Source organism: Callorhinchus milii, unplaced genomic scaffold (assembly GCF_018977255.1).
Source record: "Callorhinchus milii isolate IMCB2004 unplaced genomic scaffold, IMCB_Cmil_1.0 Scaffold12, whole genome shotgun sequence".
NCBI classification, from domain to species: Eukaryota; Metazoa; Chordata; class Chondrichthyes; order Chimaeriformes; family Callorhinchidae; genus Callorhinchus; species Callorhinchus milii.
Genome location: NW_024704753.1, coordinates 4,858,337 through 4,879,494, shown reverse-complemented (window position 1 = coordinate 4,879,494; position 21,158 = coordinate 4,858,337). Strand labels below are relative to the sequence as shown.

At 40.4% G+C, this 21,158-nt stretch overlaps 1 protein-coding gene across 8 annotated transcripts in view; it reads left to right on the top strand.

Annotated features, from left to right (window-relative positions):
• Positions 1–21,158, top strand: part of LOC103179789 (melanocyte inducing transcription factor) — a 113,316-nt gene that overhangs the window by 7,601 nt on the left and 84,557 nt on the right. For 5 of the 8 annotated variants that reach the window (XM_042339735.1, XM_042339732.1, XM_042339730.1 and 2 more), the window contains exon 2: positions 9,555–9,599. The exons of the other annotated variants lie outside the window; for them this stretch is intronic. In XM_042339735.1, coding sequence (XP_042195669.1) covers positions 9,555–9,599 — 45 coding nt within the window. The remainder of the gene's footprint in view (positions 1–9,554; positions 9,600–21,158) is intronic. 8 annotated transcript variants of the gene reach the window in all.

Here is a 21,158-nt window from a genome sequence, read left to right as displayed (position 1 = left end):
TGCTCAGCATGTACTCAAATAATGCACCTATTTTGCTTGCTTCCTTTCACACATCCTTTCATGTCTCCATTTAAAAACTGTTCCCACCCTCCAGCCCTATGTGATGTATAAACTGTGTGCAGACAAGGATAATGTCTGATACTTTACAAGCATGGTCCATGCACAGATGTGCAAACATTGTGAGGCAGATATCTTCAGTGTCCTTATGTAAGGGCCTCTCTTGGCTTCAGGCATCATGCTGAGCGGAGATGGCTCGTAAACCAGGCATGGATCTGTCCATGCCAGTGCTGGCTGGTGCTCAGCTGACAGAATGCCTCCTTGCTGTGTGCCGACACTGACGGTATGTTGCTCCTTGCCTTCGCCACCACGTTAAGACTTTTGACGGGGCTTCCCAACAAACGCCTTAATCGTGAAATGATTAACATCATTTCGCATCAGTTTCCATTGGGAGTGAAAAGGTAAGCCATGGCAGTGTGGAGGGAGTCAGTCTGCTTATAGCTTTTCTATTGCACTACCCATATTTGTTTTTATTTAAAAACTGTTTGCTAATGCAGAAGACATTTCTGCAGACTCTACGCAGGCTCTTGCCGGAAATACTGTACATATGTAGATATCTGAATGTATTTTGAATAGAAAGGACTTTCAATTGTATTAGTTAATTATCACAAAAATTATGCAGAAAATTGAATTTGCATGAAATATGCCATTGTGTTTATCGATTGTAAAACTGGGGATGATGCAATAGTGAGTTTCAGTCATGTTATATAAGCTTATGAATAAAGCTGGCTTTCTAAAATTGCATTGTGATGAGTTCACAGCTAACGTGCGGTATCAATTTTTGCTGGATCAGATGTACAGTGTTCGTTTGTAGTAATGGATCTAGTGAAATACAGTATCAATGGTCATTCACTCCACGGCTGTTTGTGGGACATTGCCTTGTGCAAAACTGGTTGCCGCATTTTGTCCACAAGCATACAGACAAAACCACTTTACAGTGTATCCTGTGAAGCACTCTGAGACATCTTGACAATGTGATACGGCGCAATATTAAATGCAAGGATTATTATTATTAATAGGTATCGCTGATCTTCTGTAGATTAGTACATTATGAAGTGGAAATGTATTGCAGCTGAATTTGCTTGATTTATTTAATTCTCTCCCTCTTTCCGCCTTCCATCTCCCCCCACCCACCCCAAGAGAAATGTCCGCTACTCAAGATGACTTTGGATCATCTGCATAAGAGAGGAAATTCAGCCCTTGGGGAATTTACCTATAAGCATTCTGTGATGCCATATGTCAGTGCAATAATGACCTCAAATTCTACTTCGATCTTGCCTGCAAACGCCTTTTGCCTTCAATTGACATGAGGGAGAATTGTGAAAAACTTTTAAATCCAGTCTTAATTGGGAAGAACTTTTAAGCATTGCAGAAAATCAGCTTTCAAATTAAGACTGACTTTAAAAGCTTTCCACAATTCTGCGCAATCTTAATGTTTAAGACACATTGGCCTTACAGGGGCAAGACGAAGGTGGAATATGGGCATTGTCTGATCTGGACTATAACGAAAGCAGGAATTTAGTGTGTCAATTGGCCATTTGCAACACTTGCTTTCAACTTGTTTTTGTAATTTTATACAATATTTCTGCTTTGATGCCATCCTCGCCTTTTGTTAACAGCAACTAAAAAGTTGGTGAAAATGGCAGCCGCTTATTTGCAGGCCAGAAATACTGTGTTGGGACTCTGTTTATCCGAATCAGTTGGGATGTCAGTCCTCAGCAAATCAATTTAAAATGTTGAAAGGAGGGTATTTACAAACAGCTAAGTGTACAAATTAGATTTAGTACTATGAATACAGCACTGTGATGCAGGGGAGGTAGATGAATGGAAAGGCCAATGCAGTGAAGCAGTCGAAGCATCCATTGGAATGGTGAAGCATGACCCGAATTAGGGCAAAATTCAATATTAGGCCTAAAAAATATTTACAGCGAATGGCAGCGAGTCTAAATCAATGTTTCTTCTGTCTGTGGCACAATGCGCAGTTTTCATCCCCAGTCCCAACAGATGTTTTCTTAAAATCCATCTGGCTTTCCCAGGCTTTCAAAGAGAACATGTGCATAGAAAAGCGCTTAATTGGTTTCCTCCTTCACACTCTATCTGATACAACTCTACTTTTCTATTCCTAGTCATGAAGGCCAATGCCGTTTAGCTATAGCCTAGATAAACTTCATTTCTTCCTCTTGCCCTCTGTATATTCTCCTGAAGATAGGAGTTTGGATTAGTTTTGATTGACGTGTATTGACAAGATCACAAGATCGCTTTGGATGAAAAAGGCCCTTACCCATCTGATCTCATTCCTCCAGAATATTCACCCTACCGTTCTTCTAACACGGTATTAAGCTTTTTTAAAAAATGAGTCCATTGTCCTTGCCTCAACCACCCTTCCTGACCTGTTCCAGTCGTTAATTATCTCCTGGTGTCTGTACTGAAATTGCCTTTCGTACTCTAAACCCTGTCCTATTGTTGTTCTATTTTGGTGCATACTGAAGTCCTGGAATGGAAGAACATTTCTTTTTGTCACTAAACTACGTCTGTTTGTCAGAGACAAAATACAGTCAATCTAACAACAACAAATTGGACATCCCAAGACACGGGACAGTTAGTGATTCGCACCTGAGTTGGTGGTTGGGATCAGGAGGGGTGGAGGGCAGGGAGGATAGGGGTAGGAAGGTGACCGAAGGCATGGGTCAAAGAAGAGGGTCTTGAGACTGGTTTTGGAGTAGGGAGAGGCCGAGGCAAAGGGCCTGTGGGATGGAGTTCCAGAGGGTAGGTGCAGAGAGGCTGAAGGCCCATCCGCCAATGGGGCAGATGAGACGGGGGACATGAAGCAGGCCGGAGTCCTCTGAGTGGAGGGAATGGACAGGTTGGTAGGAGGTTCGGAGGTCACAGAGGCAGGGAGTAACAAGACCGTAGAGGGCTTTGAAGGTGAGGACCAGGATCTTGAACTGCATCCTCTAAGTGATGGGGAGCCAGTGGAGTCGGTGAGGATGGAGATATAGGGCCGCAGAGCCTGGGACGGGAGAGGACACGGGCTGCAGAGTTCTGGATGATTTGCAGCTTGAGGAGGGAGAAGTTGGGGAGGCCGACAAGCAGGGAGTTTGTGTAGTCGAGCCTGGATATGATGATCCACTTTACAGTATATTCTGTAAAGCGCTTTGAGACGCCTCAGTGACATCATAAGGTGCTATATCAAATGCAAGAATTATGATTATAATTATTAATATTACTCCATAACCTGGCCACTAATCGTTGTTCCATGAAGATCATATCAAATGGAATACAAGAATAGCTACATTTGAGCCCACATTATGTTTGAATGGTGCACCAATCTGTCCTTGCACCAACATTACTTGCAAAATCCATCATGCCTGAAAGAGCTACAATGAATATTTTATATATTTGTATATAAAATGCACCACTTAGTATGATGGCAGAGATTTCACTTGGACCGCCATTGCTGCTGTCAGTTTTTCTATTAATACCCCATTTTCGTTTGAATTAATGGATTGTGGCTTTCTTGAGTAAATCTAATAATTGGTTGCTTTATTAGCACAAGCCAAAGTAAATTATGAGTGTTTCGACTTGGGGACCAAAGCTTCTCTCTGCTCCAAGTCGTTGCCCTCAACAAGTGCCTTTTTTTTNCTGACCAGTTGCCAAGATGTCAGCTGTTGGGCAGGTCACACAGACTTGAACAGGATGTTCTTCACCAGCAAATGCAAGCCACAAATATCTTGGATGTGAAGCATATCGTATTTACCTTTTGGGCTCTGTTCAAATTTCAATGCAGAATAATGTGAATGGTGCATAACGAAGGATGCATAATTATGTTTGTGAACCTTAATACAAAACACACGGATTTTATGTGCGTGTGTGTATGTAGGGAGGTTTGAGAGTTGAGATAGAGTGATTGTTGGTTCACAGGGCAGATAAAATAATGTTCTTGCAGATTTATGTATTCAGTGTTTGGACAGCACTAGCAATAGTCTTAATTTCAAATCCACTGGCACTTTTTGAGATGGTTAGAATTGAGCTGTTGCCACCTGTCAAATAAGCGCAAGATGACGAGTTCTATTTAAGCTTATTTTACACAAAAGTTTTGCTTTTTTTATTTGAACATTCAGCAGTGTCATGGTTGTTGGTAACGTGAGTTGTGTGATTGCGATTTGCAAGCTATTTCCATCCTCTTGTTTCCCCCCACCCTTTCCCTGCACTGAAGCATTGCAAGCAATTTGTTATTCCGATTTTTATTGTTCAGATCATGAACTGCTTCGCTTCCAAATCACTTCTATTCGGGATGAATTCCAAATGTGCCTGTAAAAATGTTATCGAGATGATCACAGATTTAAACTCGATCGAATATGAAATCTTGGAACATGATTCCCATGAATAAAATTTTGCATTATTTATTATTTAATTTTACTGATTATATTTCCCTCAAATGTCATCTATTAGCATAGGTAGATTCTGAGATTATTGGAGTTGCCAGCTGCATTTTGATATCTTCAAACTGTGCAATCGCACAATACTATGTGAATTTTCCGGGAACTGTGTTGGCACTAATTCAGTAAACACAAGCGGGTGTGGGTGTAGTGCTATAAATATTTTTTTTGTTTGAGTTAAGGGTTGCTAGAAATTCATTACCAGTAGCCACTGTACTAAATATAATTTGGCAACCAAGCTGCTTATTTATACCAAACATAAATCCGTTTCCACATTCTGCTGGTGTTGGAAAAATGGAAGGAAAAAAGTCAGCTTCTGTGTGTTGGTAACATACCTTCAACCTGCCAGATTTTCAATGTGTTATTTTGTGCGGGACTACTTTATTTCTTTGTTTTGTTTATTTGCTGTTTCAACCTGTCCGCTCCCTCTGCTCAGCAGGATCTGGCCTGCTCCAAGCCCCCGCCCACCATCAGCGGTTGCGCCTTCAGCCAATCTGCCCCACCCTTTGGCACTCCATCCCAAGTCCCCTTTGTCTTACTCCCTCCCTTGTCTCCTTCAAGGCACGTCACAAGTCCTTCCGCTTCAACCGCATCTTCGGCCGCCTTCTAACCTCCCTCTCCTCCCTCCCTAATCCCATTTCCCCCCCCTCCCCCCCCGCTCAGGTCCAAATCCCTGACCTTGGGACATCCTCCGGACATGAAAGCCTCTATAAAAATGTAATGTTTTTTGACTCCCTGCCCTTAGTGACTGGTCAGCCTTTGCAGGTCCTGCAGATGAGCCGGGCTGGGCGCTCTGTCATCAGCAGTTTCCTGGAATACTGCGGATCCGTCTGGCTCAGGAACCGGACTACCGGGACCGCCACAGAGGGCTGGCTCAACTCCCAACATTCTGGTACCAAGCACGGAACAGGTCACCTTGATGCCAGTTCAGTTCGCTTACCACTTACCATTTGATGAAAATGTTGTTTGGAGTAAAGGTTTTATTAATTTTAAAGGAAAAATAACAACGCAAGGGAGCAAAGACATGGATCCAATTCTGTGTTTACCCCAGGAGATTAAGGTGTAGGACTTGCTTGATTCAAAGTTAATTTGATATCTTCATCCATTACTCTCTGTACATAAAAATGTTTGTGGGACACAGCTGTGAGGTCACAAATTGGTCACTTAATCCAGGACTGTTTGTAGGACACTGCCCTGTTCATTTGGCTGCCGCATTTCGCCCACAAAAATTACAGCAACTACAGGTTACAGTATATTCTGTGAAGCTCTTTGAGATGTCTCGAAGACACAATAAGGCGCTATTTCAAATGCAAGGATTATTATTATTTCTCCCAAATTTTTATAGTCGCATGCATTAACAGTTTTCAAAATACAGTTTCTAAAAAAAAACTGTGTCCTGTTCATTATGTATTATATATTATAATATATTATATTATATTATATCTGGACCTGCCTTCCTCACTCCCTTCGTCTCGCTCCCTCCCTTCGCATTTTCAGGTCTCTGCTGAAGACCTTTCTTTTCGACTGGGCCTTTGGTCACCTTCCCCCCCCTCCCCATGGCTCGGTCCCGGGATCCATTACTGTAAAGCGCTCTGAGATGCCGTCCGGCATGGAGGGCGTTATATAAATCCAAGTTGTTGTTGTTGTTGTCTTGCTGGAGTCCTGGATACGATTGGTTGTTGACCTTGCATGACTGTATATATGTCCTGATTGCATTGTGAAATTTGCACAGACTTGTGCAAATAAAATCAACTGTGTTCATTTTTGTTGACCACTTAGGACAAAAATGCAAGCTTGCCCATGAATGGCAATTGCCTTCGTTTACAGACAAGGAATATGACTGGTTGTCATGTTTCAGCTTTTGTTTGGCGCGCCAAGAGAAATGTCTTTGTTGTAACAGTACATTCTGTTTGTGTGACCTTGCACTTAAAAGGTGGAGGGGGAAATGTAATCTAACAGTTCAAGACAACTAAGTGTGTGGGTAAGCACATCCAGTATGCTACGGAAGCATATGTTGTTCACCATGGTCTAGTGCCGACTAACTCCGAATGCTAAAATCTTGACCTGATAAACATTTGACCACGGGAGCTACTGGGGCATTGTGACACACAATTTAGTCCTATTGTAGTGTACATCCTTGTTAGCTGGACACTGTTAACTGATGCTGGAGCACAATTTTCAACTTAACCTAGAATTGCTCTATTAACTTGCATTTCAGTGTCCAGAATTTGGCAAATTCTTGAATGCAGTTTTGACTTTCAAGTCATCGTTCTGCAGTTCTAAAAAGAAATTTCCAGAAACCGGCTTCAAGATTAAAGCAACGTTCACACATAGAAATTAGATAGTGGTTTGCGGGAGCACAGGGGAAATTAAGGACCATATGTTCTGAAACCCAAACAATTCAATGTCTTTAAATTATACAGAACTATTTGTGTTTTACAGCAAAGTGCCTTTCAGAACTGGGGTGGAATATTGCCACACTCTGGATTTATGTTGGCAAGGCTTCGAAGTCTTCCATTAGTGAGCAAACGCAGCAGAGCAGAATCTTTGTGCACCTGGCATGATGCTGTGAACCAGTAGTCAATGGGGCTTGCAATTTGAGCCCTTTAATTCCATGACCGCCCCTGGCTCCCTTTTCTCAGGCAATTTGGGCTGTATCTCTGGATAAATGTCAGACACGCCAGAATCAATAGGTTATGCCCAGGATCCAAGGAAAAACCCAACATTTTTTGAATGTGGGCTGGATAAGAAACCAAAAAGACTGATGAGCACTCGGGTTGATGAGCATTTTGTTGATTTGATTTAATGGATGCCGTATTTCAATATTAGAGAAGGTTAATGCTCTCCTTTGCTTGACCTTTCCAAGGAACCTGCGGAAGTTTAATTTGAGCTCCCAACTTGCTTGAGAAATGAAATTAAACGGGCTTAAGGTGAAGTTATTGTGAATTAGCAGTTACGGATTTGAGATGATAAGGGAGTTGGAGAATCAGGGTGTCAGCAAAGGTACCTACTGCAAAGGGTTTTTAAATCACAAGGAACTTGCAGTTTATTGTTTTATCAGTGAAGGGTCCATGTTGCCTCTCCCTGTCTATGGCAGGTGCAGGGTGTACAGAAAGCTGCCTGCATTATCAAGCAATGCCAGATTCAGCAAACTGTTTGAGTTGAGCTATTGTAACATTTGAAAAGTTGTTCTTGGCATCAGTCAGAGCTCTGCGGAAAAGGTAAATAATATTGTGCACATTTACATGTCAAGTGCACAATTACTGTTTTAAGTCAATGATGCAGTAAAATCTTAGGTGGAGCTGTGATCAACTAACTGCTGGTTTGTGGTGCAGCAGGAGAAAAAAAAATCCCTGTTTTTGGTGGTAAGGTGATAAGTATCTTCCAGCTGATGACTGATCATTGACTGAGCACCCGGAGAAGTAATTGCAAAGTGCCGCAAGTTACTGATCAGTTTCAAAAGATGCTTGAGAGTTTGCATTTCCAGATTTTTCAGGTTTTGTGTATTCATAAAGGATAAATCAGGTATGTTATTGCCGTCCATGATTTTCAGTAGAATTGCTCCTGTTAAGGATTATTTAAACCAGCAGATACACAATCGCCTTGATTAACAACGAGCAGCAAACATATAAGAAGGCAGTTGTAAATGTGTTTTTACAAGAGGTACAAAGATTGTGCTCGTGTTTGTTTTAAAAAGAAAGCTGCTCCTCTTCTATGTAACAGCTTATAAAGAGGATTTGCTCCTCTTACCCCGTGCACTCTTTGTACTCTTGTGAAATTTATGGTGCTTCCGATGGCCCCTAATCCAATGGAAATGTGGCAGTAAAAAAATCTTGTTAGGTTTTACCGGCCTCCGATTAGCACTTAGCTTCACAAGTTGAAATAAACTTTGATGTTCCAAACCACTCTGAAACCAAACACCTTGGGTATGTTTTATACCCTTCGAAAAGCTCTTGATGATTTAGTCAAGAATGTTGTATTGAAATTAATAGCAGTATAGCGGACCTCGTTTCTTTGTGTGCCATGGCATTGAGAAATGTTTAACTGCAGTGTAAGCGGCTAACCTTTCCCCTGTGTTTTTACTAATTGTTTTTAATTAAATATTCACTCATAAAACAAATGATGTGATAGAAGAGCATGTATAATCTTTTTACGTGCAAGAAAATAATGGATTAAATAGTCAACTAATAAACTATTTGCACATGCAGTTGTACAAAGTTTCAATTTAAAAGGTGCATTCGGTGAGCTTGTCTTTTGTTTTACATTTGGGAGTATATGAGGAGGTGTGGACAGTCCAGTCGGGATTCAGGAAATATTAGATTTGTGAGATAGAGGAGGGGTGATTTGATCTTTTCATTGCACATGGAGTTTTATGCGGCATAAATAGCATCAGGCGCGTATAACCATCTTCTCTGTAATGTTGGCAGAACAGTGCGATTGAGTCTGATTTCATTGACCTTTTGGAAGTGGCAGCTTGTACTTGCCATATGGCCAAGACTATTTTCTCTTTTGAAAAGGGCCTCAAGGTCTTCAAGCACACTTGGCTGGACTTTGTTCTTCAGTGCGTTGAAAGCCAGTTGAAAACAATTGCTTGTTTTCTTACACCTGGCTGCTAGCGGCTGGACAGGATACGCCTCCCTTGCCTTTCCCCTGGTGATTCCATTGTTTCTGGCCAAATCCCCATCACCCACAAAATATACAGTCACCACACTTTACAGTATATTCTGTGAAGTGCTTTGAGACGTCTCGAAGACGTGATAAGGCACTGTATCAAATGCAAGGATTATTGTTATTATTATCATCATCACATTATTGGAAATGTGAGCTTTCAATATTCAAAACTAAGCCTATGACTGCAATTTGAAGTATCCACAATGCTAAAATGTTTTTGGTTTAGCTTTAACTGTCCCCCTACAAAGCGGCTTGCAATGTGCAGCAGATTACCATGTGCAGATTTTCAACCTGTTTGCATTTAATGTTTGTGTGTTTCTCCCATCATCTCTGATGGATTTGCACACAGTCAGACCAGATTCCACCATGTTGTGCTATTCTGTACAGGTTCAGCAAGAAAAGATGGGCAAATGCAGAAAAGATCAGTCTCCTGTAAGTAACACCTGTTGTTCTGTGAGCAAGCTGTTCGAAGCTCTGGGCTTGATATAAAATGGCTGGTGTGCAGATAACCAATTTTTTTAAAAAAAAGAATAACTAATCACAACAAAAAAACATTAACAAACAACAAGAAAAACAATTACCCAAGTGCATGTTTGCAATTTTATCAAGATCTTGAATGGATTGATGATGCGGTTCTTTTTACGTTTGGGTTTTCTGTTTGTTTGCGTAATGTTTAGTTGAAGGGGGTGCAGCTGAATAGTTTGAAGCCCCTTTGACTTAGTAACGCTGGACTTTTCTACAATACTAAACGATAGGGCAAAGCATGTGCCTAAAAATTGGGTTCCATCAAAGGACAGAAGGTAAGTATTCTGGGACGGCCTATTTTGCTTTGACATCTCCCGATCATTGTTCAGGATGGGAAAGGATACATCACTCACTGAAAAGCCTTGTATTTAATCTCAGTTGAGTGCTGAGACCCAAAGTGGAGGATGCACACACACACACACAATACAATAACAAATTACACTTGTATAGCACATTTCACGTCGGGAGGACGTTTCAAGGCACTGGACAGTCAAGGATTTGGACCAAAACAGGTGGTTGGGATCAGGAGGGGTGGAGGGCAGGGAGGGTATGGGTAGGAGGGTGGGCAAAGGCGTGGTTGAAGAGGAGGGGTCTTTACACTCTTCCCTTAAGATGGTAGATTTTTTTTAAGAAAAAGCTTTTTTTTGGCATTTCACAAACATAGCAAAAGGTTACATGGGAATTTCCCTGTAATGTGCCCTTATTTTATGGCACAGCGTGAAATATTGATACTTCAGTGGGTGGATCTGCAGCAGAAGATATGAGGCCTGTGAAAGGTAGAATAGAACAAGCAGCCTGATTCGATAACTGCAGCAGTGACATTGCTTGGGTCACTTGAACGAATCCTGTCCAGAGCAGTTTTCAAATCCGAATGGAGCTTTCCCATGTGATTGACAGAATCATCCATTCAAAGTGTATATGACTGAATTTACCAGTTCGGCCACTACCTACTGTCAAAAACAATGAGTGCAACACAATTTACACACCTTAATCTTCTCCCTTGCCTTCAGTCTTCACTCACATGGTTTAATTGTGTTTTAAGTTGACGTGTTTCTGCATGCTCCCTTTGTGTCTTCAGACCACATTGCATCGCTTGATACATATACATTACTGCTGCTGTCTTGTGCAATTGAGACCATTTTTGAAGGTTAAGATTTTTTTCTTCCCATACCACCATTGTCTTTCCTCCTCTCCTCCTGTGTAGTTTCATGAGTGCAGGGCACCTCGCACAATTTACCTTCATCCATGCTGTTGCCACCTCAAGATTCTACTCACCAGCCTCCGCAAGCTCCTCATTATCCAGAACTCCACAGCCCACATTCTCTTCCGCACCAGGCTCAGCAACACCAATACGCCCATCCTCGCTGGGTTCCATTGGCTCCATATCCCCCAAAGGATCGACTATAAATCTTCTCCCTTGCCTTCAATTGCCTCCACAGCCATGACCCATCCTATGACTGCAATCCCCTACAATTCCTCTGTCATCCCTCCATTCTGCCATATCTTGCCTGGTTCACGATTTCTGCCCCTTTATCAACAGGTGAATTTTCAGCCACTTTGCCTGTAAGCGGTGCTCTCTTCTGAAATCCCTTGCCTTGCCTGCCCTGCCTCTCTGCTTTGAAAATCCATCAAAAGACCCATCTCTTTGACTGCTCCTTCATCCACTTCCTCCCCATACTCTTCCATCTTCCTCACAACTCTGAGTCCCATTCTATCTTTGTGAAGCATTTTGAAACGTTCTTCCTACGCGATCTAAGTTCAAAGTGCTGTTGTTGAGTTGTGACTTGTTTTAAGCAATTGATCTCTTTCTTAAATAATCTGCTGCACAATTAAGTTTCTTCCCCTCTGATAGCTCCCCACCAACAGTTTGCAACCAACAGAATCAGAGAACCTCAAATGGATTTGGGCCCAGGATATCATGCAAAAAACCTTGGATTAAAGACTTGTGTCGCAGTCAGAATATAGAATAAAATATTGGCTATGTGAAAATGTAAATCTTTGCATGACAGATTAATACACTGCATCTCCTTCAAAAATAATGCCTGGAGCTTAATATTAATACATTTATGTAACCATAAACTTCAACTTGTGACCACAATTATTTAAGGCTTTATTAGATTTTAACTAAACTTCTTAAATGGCTTCTGCAAGCAGACACTGGATTCCTTTATAAATTAGTATGCTGGAGCAGTTTGGTCTTAATGAATAAATGAGCAAGGAGAATCTAATAAAAATTCAAAGTACTTTATAATGGTCAGTCCAAAATGGATCCTCTCTTTGGCAGATTATGGTTCTCTGCAATACTGCTAAAGACTGTGAGCAGCACATTTAGGAGAAGCTATTTATATATTGTCATGAATGTTCCTCTTCTTCCCCCTCTCCTCTTGTTGCAGTTGTGAGTTTTTATTCTCTGGTTGAGGAGGGGACAGAGGCAAAGGGGTCAGTTTACCTTTGGAATATCACACCCTGCTCTCCTTTTATTTGTGTAGAGGACGAGGCACAAACCAGTGCCTTGCTTTCAAAGCACAAAACTGCTCATTCTGACAGGAAAGCAATCCAAAACAGCATCTGAAATCAAATAAATATATTAATGTAATTTAATAAAATAACTTGCATTTTCGTAGTGCCTTATGTCAAATGTCACAAAGTACTTAATGGGCAATTACTGTAATTTATAGTTGCTGTTATTTGTAAGCAAATGTGGCAGTCCCCTAAAACCCCCACAAACAACAACAACAAAATGACATGTAGGATGTCCCTAGATCTTTGTTGAGATAATAATAATAATAATAATAATAATAATAATAATCCTTGCATTTGATATAGCGCTTTTCACGTCAGGAGGACGTCCCAAAGCGCTTCACAGAACACACTGTAAAGTGAATTGACTGTATATTTGTGGGCGAACGCGGCAGCCAATTGCGCACAGCAATGTCCCACAAACAGTCGTAGAATGAAAATGACCAATTTATTATTGTTTTTGGTTTTGGAGGGATTATTATTAGGCTCTGTGTGGAGTAAGGAAACTTGCCCAAGGTTTCGCCCTGACCTGCCTGGAATTGAACTCGGGTCTCTCACTTGCAAAGCGAGTGCTCTAACCACTGAGCTACAGGACTCCACTGTCTTCACATTAATTTACTGTGAAGAGTAGTTGACTGTATTTGTAGGCAAATGCTGCAGCCAGTTTTTAAACACATTGTTCAACCCATAGAGTTTGTTAATAACAATCTTTTCAAGGTTCAATTTGATTATATTCTGGCTGCATTTATATAGGATTAAATTGAGACTGTTTGTGCCAAGGTTATAAAAGTCTATCTCAATGAGTGGCTGTGCAGTATTATTAGATTGTAATATGTGCTGCTTCTATTTCTGATATTTGGATGTGTTTGCTAATTCAGTAACTTCTCTCTCATCACTGTGACCTAGAAAGCATAATTATAAAGAGCCATTGTTGCTATGTAGTGGGACTGATCGATAATTTTCTTCAGGTGGTTACGTTTATAAAGTTTAATCTGTGATTCTACTTTTACCGATGACAAACTAATATTAAAGAAAAAATAATTGTAAATCTGTGTTGAATGCACAGTGTTATGTAAGTGAACCAATGCTGCTGATGCCAATAAACTGAACATAATGCTTGCTAAGGGAAGGCTAGTCAATAGCTGTGAATGTGCAACAGTACTTATCAAGTGAGTGTAGTCATTTCACTGCAGGTAATTTGTGAATGACATTGGAATGTGTTCTTTTTACAGCATAGTTCAGCAGACTTGGTGCATTTGCTCTCAGGACTTGAAGCTCACTTTAAAGTTGATGCTAAATTCCCTCGTAGTGCCAGCAGTACAATGTTAGACATTGTTGGTATCATTGGGTCGTGTCTCCGTTACTTTGGCAGCAGCAAAACTTGGCCTGATACTCGGTCCAATGTTGCATTACCTGACATTAACCAGACTTTTTGTAACTAACGGAATAATAGGCAACTCACAGTTTATTTCCATGTCTATTTTACACATGACTATGACAGCGGCAAGGTTTGCATTGCCAGACTAATTCTCAAGCTGGATTCCAAACTGAACTCAACGCTGTATAAAAACTGGTAACCCACCTTTTCCATATTTGGGAATTAATGGCAAAAATGTTCCTTTGATGGTTCACAGTGGCTTTGGTGGGAATCAAGTAGGTAGGTTCTCATATAAAGCTGTACAATAAAGTGCAAATGTGTGTTTGCGACAGGATATATAAGTGCATCATAAAATATACAGCATGGAAATACTTGGGAATGGAATGTGCTGACAGAAACTATACTGGACTTGCTCACTCTATATACCTCTAGCCAGCTTTTGGCCTTGCTATCCATATGTATTTTTTGTATTAGGAGACGTTCTATTTCATGGGCCTGATGGCACATTTTGGATTGTAAGATTGAACCCAGTACGGTGGGCAATTCCAGTCAAAGAATTATTTGCTGCCACTCTTTTTCCCCGATCCATTATCCTATGTGAAGGGCGGTATATAAATAACAATTGGTTTTATTAGTTTATTTTCTCCCCTTTTCTCACATGAAGATGCTCAAGGAGAAAATCCATTTGGGCCTGGATTTACTCTGTTGGTAGAAGTTTTCTCTACAGGTTTTTTGTAAGTTATTTTAAGAAGGTACAGAAAAACAAGTTAAGACTGAATTCAACAATTTGTCAAATTCTGGATGTTCTAAAATGCAACATAAATGGAGTATATCTGGATCTGAGTGGATTTTTTCCCCAACTGATTCCTGTTGGTATCCAGCAGTTTTCTGATAGGTTGACAAAGTATAAGTTTTGAATGTTCAGGGACTCAGGTAGTTTCAAGATAGACAAGACAGTAAGATTGCAGCCTTATTAAGTATACAGAATTGCCAAAGCTATCTATATTAAATTTCGTATTATCGTTTTTTAATAAGCAGAGCCTAGGGAATAATAATAAGAGTTCATCAGTGTTACTCAGAATTGTAAATTGAAGACCGGTTGGCACTAGGCATCTCTTGTTTACGACTGTGATCCTATTAAGTTGAATGATCTAGACAGATGTGTTTATCTCCAGTCAATAGTTATGCTTGCACATTTCTGTCCACTGAGTCAATGGTTACATTAGTGAATCATCTACTACATTTAGCAGGTGGTTGTTTTTTTCCCAAAGTAAATTTGTTATTATTATCTGGCACCAAGTCAACACTTTATCAACGCAAACACGGTCAGCCTTCTGTAACTCAAATATTAAGTGCAGTTTGTTTATATTTATTTACCCCATCTAAATATTTGATGGGTCTTTTTATTCCTCATCTCTGCTGTTGAAGCATCTCTGATATAAACCATTCTCTGGAAAAGTAGGTGATCTGGTCTAAGGTGAAAATACTACCAACTGAACCAGGCTGGTTGTCTCTGGCACAGCATGTAATATGCACTGTGTCACAGAACTGCCTAAATGTAACTTGTATTTCAATCATTGAGGAATGATTGAAGTTCTTATCAGTTCTTATCATTGAAGTTCTTATCAGCTTACTCTCTTTGTTCCAGCTAAATCTGATTGATAACAAGGGGACATAAGGTCAGAATTTTCATTTGAATAGTTAAGAGGTGAGTTGGGTACCATGCAGAGGGATATTAGAACATGGAATTCATTGCCACAAGTAGCTATTGAAGTTGTTCCCAGTGCCTGGTCTGCCATTCCAGTCCTGCCGATGAGCCAGGCTAACTGGTCAGGCATCGGATGTGCACTGCAGTACTGCCTTCCCCAACGCAGAGCAACAACAACAACTTGCATTTATATGGCGCCCCACACGCAGGGTAGCATCCCAGAGTGCTTGACATTGGTGGAGCACGATTCCGAGCCGGAGGGGAGGAGTGAGAAAAAAAACATTTCCACATTAGATACTGGAGGAGTTCATTTATCGTTTAGTGTACTTGGACGAGTACACTAAAGCCCCCAAAAAATATTTTATGAGTGTTTTTACAGATTCATTCTGGTTTGTCCTCAAGCCTTCTCTTGAAAATTACTCATACATTTACAATAATATAATGGTTTAGTCTCTTGACAATCAATTTGTAGACTTTGTCCCAAATTCCATTTGTCCACCTCCTTTAGTACCATTGGAATTGCATGCAGTTCCAGGATAAATGGGGGTTTGTGCCAAACAACAGGCTAAAGGAAGAAAAAAAGGAATATTTCCTTTGTCCCTTTTTTGGCAGTTGTGGAGTGGATGACCTGGGGTTATTTTGGAATGGATTTGCGTCCCCAGCAGTGATGCATCACATTTTCCCCCTCATACTGCCAACAGTGACTTTGCTTCATAAACCAATGGTACTGGAAAAAATTAAGGAAACTATCTCATGCCACAATGACAGGAGTCCAAAAAATCATTCTTGTGCAGCTGAGTAAAATAGTAATCCTTATATTTGATATAGATCTTCATCAGGGTGTCCTGTAGCTCAGTATTTACAGCGCTCGCCTCGCAAGTGATAGACCTGGGTTCGATTCCAGCAGGACGAAATGTTGGGCAAGTTTCCTTACTCCACATGCCTCTGTTTACCTAGCAGTAAGTAGGAACCCAGTTGTTAGGTGATTGGTGGATTGCTTTTCTGGGGGCAATTCCTTCAAAAAGAAATAATAATAAATTGGCCACTTCAATCCATGACTGTTTGTGGGACACTGCTGTGCGCAATTGACTGCCACATTTTCCCACAATATATACAGTCAATTCACTTTACAGTATATTTTGCAAAGTGCTTTGAGATGCCTCGAAGACATGATGAGGCAAAATATCAAACGGAAAGATTATTATATTACATCACGTCATCAAAACTTCTCAAAGCACTTTACAAAATTCTATCATGAATTGTAGTGACTTTGTGTTTTGTAGGCAAATGCCAAGACGCTCTATTCCTATGTACTGTATGGGTTTGTATGGTCTGTAGCACATGGTTAAAGTAATAACAAATATCATCATCTAACTATGTCCATGATCTAAAACAAGGAAAATAGGTTGTAAGATAGATGTGCACTTTAAAACCTGTCTTTGCAATGATTATTGAATTTGATATAAGAGAGTGAATGTTTGTTAGCTCTGCCTCTTTCAAGTCTTCCTGCTGTTGTTAAGATAACATAGGGATATTTTCTCTTTCTACATTCCCCAAGTTCAACCCGCCTGCCAGAATAACAAAACTAATTTACTGCCAATGACACTCCAATTTGCTTTTTCTTATACATTGCGAGCACATTTCTTTTTGGCACTTGTCGAAAAATCAACTGTCAGCTGAAACCACTTTTCTCTCTTGTGTAATTGGTCTAGAAAATTCTAAAACGTCCAAAAACTAGCAGACAGTGCTTCATCCTTTGTTCGTTCTACTGACCCCAAAAGTCCTCCGCCCCACTATCAAAAATGATCTTTTTGACTAGCGATTTATCAGAAGAAAAATCAATCTGATTTCCGTCTTGATTTCATGGCAACATTGTGCCCTTCATAATGGACCATTTTTGATATGTAACAACAATTGACAAAGAAGGGTCAACATCCAAAGGAAATATTGCTTGAAAGAACCTTAGTTTTGGAACACATAAGCTATGAGTTGGCATTGGGAGGGTAGGTTTGGATGCGTAGATGTCCTGTAGTTATTTAATTGTTTGGTTTGGTCGGTGCCCTTTCTTGGAGCTGTTCATGGTGTTGGTGGCTGGAAGAAAGGATTAAAAATTAGATTCTGAGCAAAGTAGAGAAAGAATATTTTGAGAAAGGAAGGGACCCTTTTTCTGAAGCTGTAAATAAAAATTGAGTTCACAAAGGGAAACCTTTACTTTGAAAAGTTGCAGTTTTTCTGTCAAATATTCATGCCTCAATTTTTTTTCACATGAAATGGTTTCGAGTCCTGTAGCTCAGTAGTTAGAGCACTCACCTTGCAAGCGAGACACCTGGGTTCAATTCCAGGCAGAGGGCGAAACCTTGGGCAAATTTCCTTACTCCACACGCCTAATAATAATCCCTCCAAAACAAAACAATAATAAGTTGGTCATTTTCAATCCCCGACTGTTTGTGGGACATTGCTGTGTGCAATTGGCTGCCGTGTTTCGCCCACAAATATACAGTCAATTCACTTTACAGTCTATTCTGTGAAGCGCTTTGAGACGTCGGGAAGACGTGAAAAGCGCTATATCAAATGCAAGGATCATTATTATTATATCTGCAAAGTTACTGCAGCGCTGATACAAAAAGACTGAACAATGCTTTGTTTCATTTGTTTCATAATCTTTACATCTTGCACCACCCAGCTAACAGCCCACATACTGCTGAAAATCTCAGTGCCGGGTTTGCTGACTAAATACTTCTGACCACCTAAATTGCACAATAGATTAAGACTAAGGCTGTGGCTTTGGCAGAGCTTGATTTTAGAATTTTTGCTTGCACGTTGTGACTGTAAGCGAGAAATGTGGACATGACACTTTTGAATCTCTGATCATTTGAAAACCTTTGTAACTTGTCACTGGTCGGCACATGTCTTAACTTGTTGCCACCAGATCTCCTTAATGTCCTGTCTGGCCAACTGCAGCTTTCTTTCCCTTCTCCCTTTTCCAATTTTCTCCTTTCTCACTCTATGTGTCCTTTGCCTTCATTTGATCTCATCCTTCCAGAGACCTCACCCAACTTAAATGAATCTCAACTTCAAGCATCCTTACTTGATACCTCATTCTCTGCTATTGATTTTCTTCTGTGTAAATTTTTTTTGTCCTAAACTATATAGTTTGGTACATGACATGCGACTGCAGGATGGTGGATGGCAAACTGAATGGACCTTTGTCTTCTTTCATCTAGCAAATTCTTATGTTCTTATGCCCTTTGTACTGCTGAATATGTACCTTTCAGTCCTGGTACCTTACCTCTGATGTATTCTTCCTGGTTTACTTTCTCTATCTTGTTAGGCATCTAATGCACCTGTTTAAGGTCCTCCTCTGAGATATCTTTCTCCTTGAGGTGTTAAGAGTCCTTTGGATGAGACTTTAAACCGAGCTCCCATCTGCCTTCTCAGGTGAATGTTAAAGATCCCGTGGCACTATTCAGCCTTCGGAAATGTTATTCACCATAAAGGGTGCTAGGGTAGCGACTCACAAGGCTACATAAATGCATGTTGTTGTTGTTGTTGAGAGGGGAGTTCCTCCCAGTGGCCTGACCAACAATCACAGTTCAGCTATGGTAGTTAGGTCCATATTTTCTCTGACATTAATCTTCTGTAATCCAATTTGTTTTTCTTTCATTTTTGGATTTGAATTATATTTTTATTATCTTCGGGACTGTGACACAGCTTTATCTGGTTTAAATCAAGGGAAACAAAGCTTGATGTTTTGAGGAAGGGTGTAAACTGTTTAGTTTGGGTCAGAATAATAACATCTAGAAATGTTGGGTGTTTCCAAAATTGAACTCCACGGGGTTTTGGGGGTTTACTGTTGAGGTTAGTGGGGGCTTTAATCCCATTGAGTCGCAGCAGGGAACATTGTGCTGCTGGCACTGTTCAGCAGAGAACTGACAATAACAGTAATTTTAAAACCAATAGAACAACCAGTAACAAAGTGCACACTTGGTCCAATTATGAAAATGTGAGATCAGTCTGAGTACCATTCACCTAAGGTACGGATGCAATGTATCTTGTTACAGTAGTGCTAACACAAGCCCACCATGCTAATGGGAATTGGTTTACAGTAACATTGTTCTATCGCAAACTGGTTCAATTTGTCCATGTCTGTGGAAACAAAAATCTAAACATTTTTATGCTGTGCAACAGAGTAAAAGGGATGCTTTCAAAGAAGATTTCAAGGAAGACAAAGGCTCAGTCTGTGCAAACAGTAGATCTTTTGTGGGATTAGAAAGCTATGAAGGACTTAAGATCCGAGGAGATTTTTCTGAAGGAGGACATTTCTATTTGGTGGTTTGTAAGTGCAGTTGAATTTGCCCCACAAAATATTTTCATTTTATGTTCGGGTCTGATCGGGTAAGCTAATTTAAAAAAAAGTATTGATTCCACAGATACTAACAATACAATGGTGTTTACAGCAGCCACTCTAAATCTAAATGTGCTAATCTAAGCTGTAATAAAATTAAAACCAAAAGAGAAGAATAAAAGGATCTATTCAATGAGGTAAAATGAAGTGAAAGGCACAACAGGCATACTGTAATTTTGAATCCCTTCAGTCACATTGACATGCTATGCATTTCACTGCATGATATCTAATAGGCTATTGTACTTCATTCATTGAGGCTTATTTCACGCTACTGAGCAAATATTAATCACATCACTTTCATTTGTATATCTATCTACACATTTGTTTGTATGCTGACGTACTGATGTTACATTGGCGTGCCAAGTCTAAAGTGATCTTTATTCCAGAGAGAAAATGGCTTTGATATTTGCACTGAGCTGTGAAAGGAATGATAGTGTGTGTGGGGAATTGAGGGTGGGGGGGGGGGGGGGGGGGGGGGATGGGGAGAAGTACCTCCCCTGTCATTGGAGCCCATGGAGTGTCTGAGCAAATAATTACTTATCACTGCCTTAAAAATGTTCAAGTCCCACTGCCTATTTTGGGCAGAATTTTAAGTACTACATAGCACCAATCAAAAAATGGTGGTGTGTACGAGTTTGGTGCCTGGAAAAAACCTTCATCCATTACTACACACGTGCCATTATTTCGGTGTCAACTAGCAGCTCCCCTTTTATGCATTGGCCATATGTTTGCAGCATTTTTTTACTGGCCTTGTTGTGGGGGTTCTGATGAGGCCCCTCGATATATTTGGGTGCGGGTCCATGTCTGTCCAGCGGCTTGAGACGTACTCCTGATGTGAAAGACACTATACAAATGTAATTTGTTGATGATCCAGCAGAGTTCTTGAGCTGCCTTTCCCATTCTCTCTTGTTGGAGGGAAGAAATGTGAATATTTCTCCTGTCCCACATGGTATTCTAATGGGTAAGGATTCCAATGGTTTCTCCATGTTCGACTCCACCTTTGTAATATCTAGGGATAATCCTTGAACACCCCATCCTACCCCACTTCACTCTTCATAACTATTCTCACTGGGAGCGATGGTGTGAAAGGGCAGTGTTTAAAACAAGTTTCAACCGAGAGAGTTAAATCTTGATCTGGTGGACAGTGTTCAATTGTGTACATCTTATTAAAATCCTTGTTTAACCCCCATGGATCTGATGAAGCACGCCATCTCTGAGCATAAAATTCCATCCTAGCAAGTTCAATGAAAGTGAAATATTTTTAGAAAATATTTCCAAGCTATCTGACTCCCATTGCCAAGTGCAAAACCGTAAGCTGTTTGGGGTCTTTTCTCATTTTCTTATTGCCGAACACTGTTCAGAAATAGTATTGGAAAAATGTCCCGGTTGTATAAATCTGTAACAGTGGGAAGTACAACACGCTACACGATTAAACAAGTTATGATATCTAAGTGC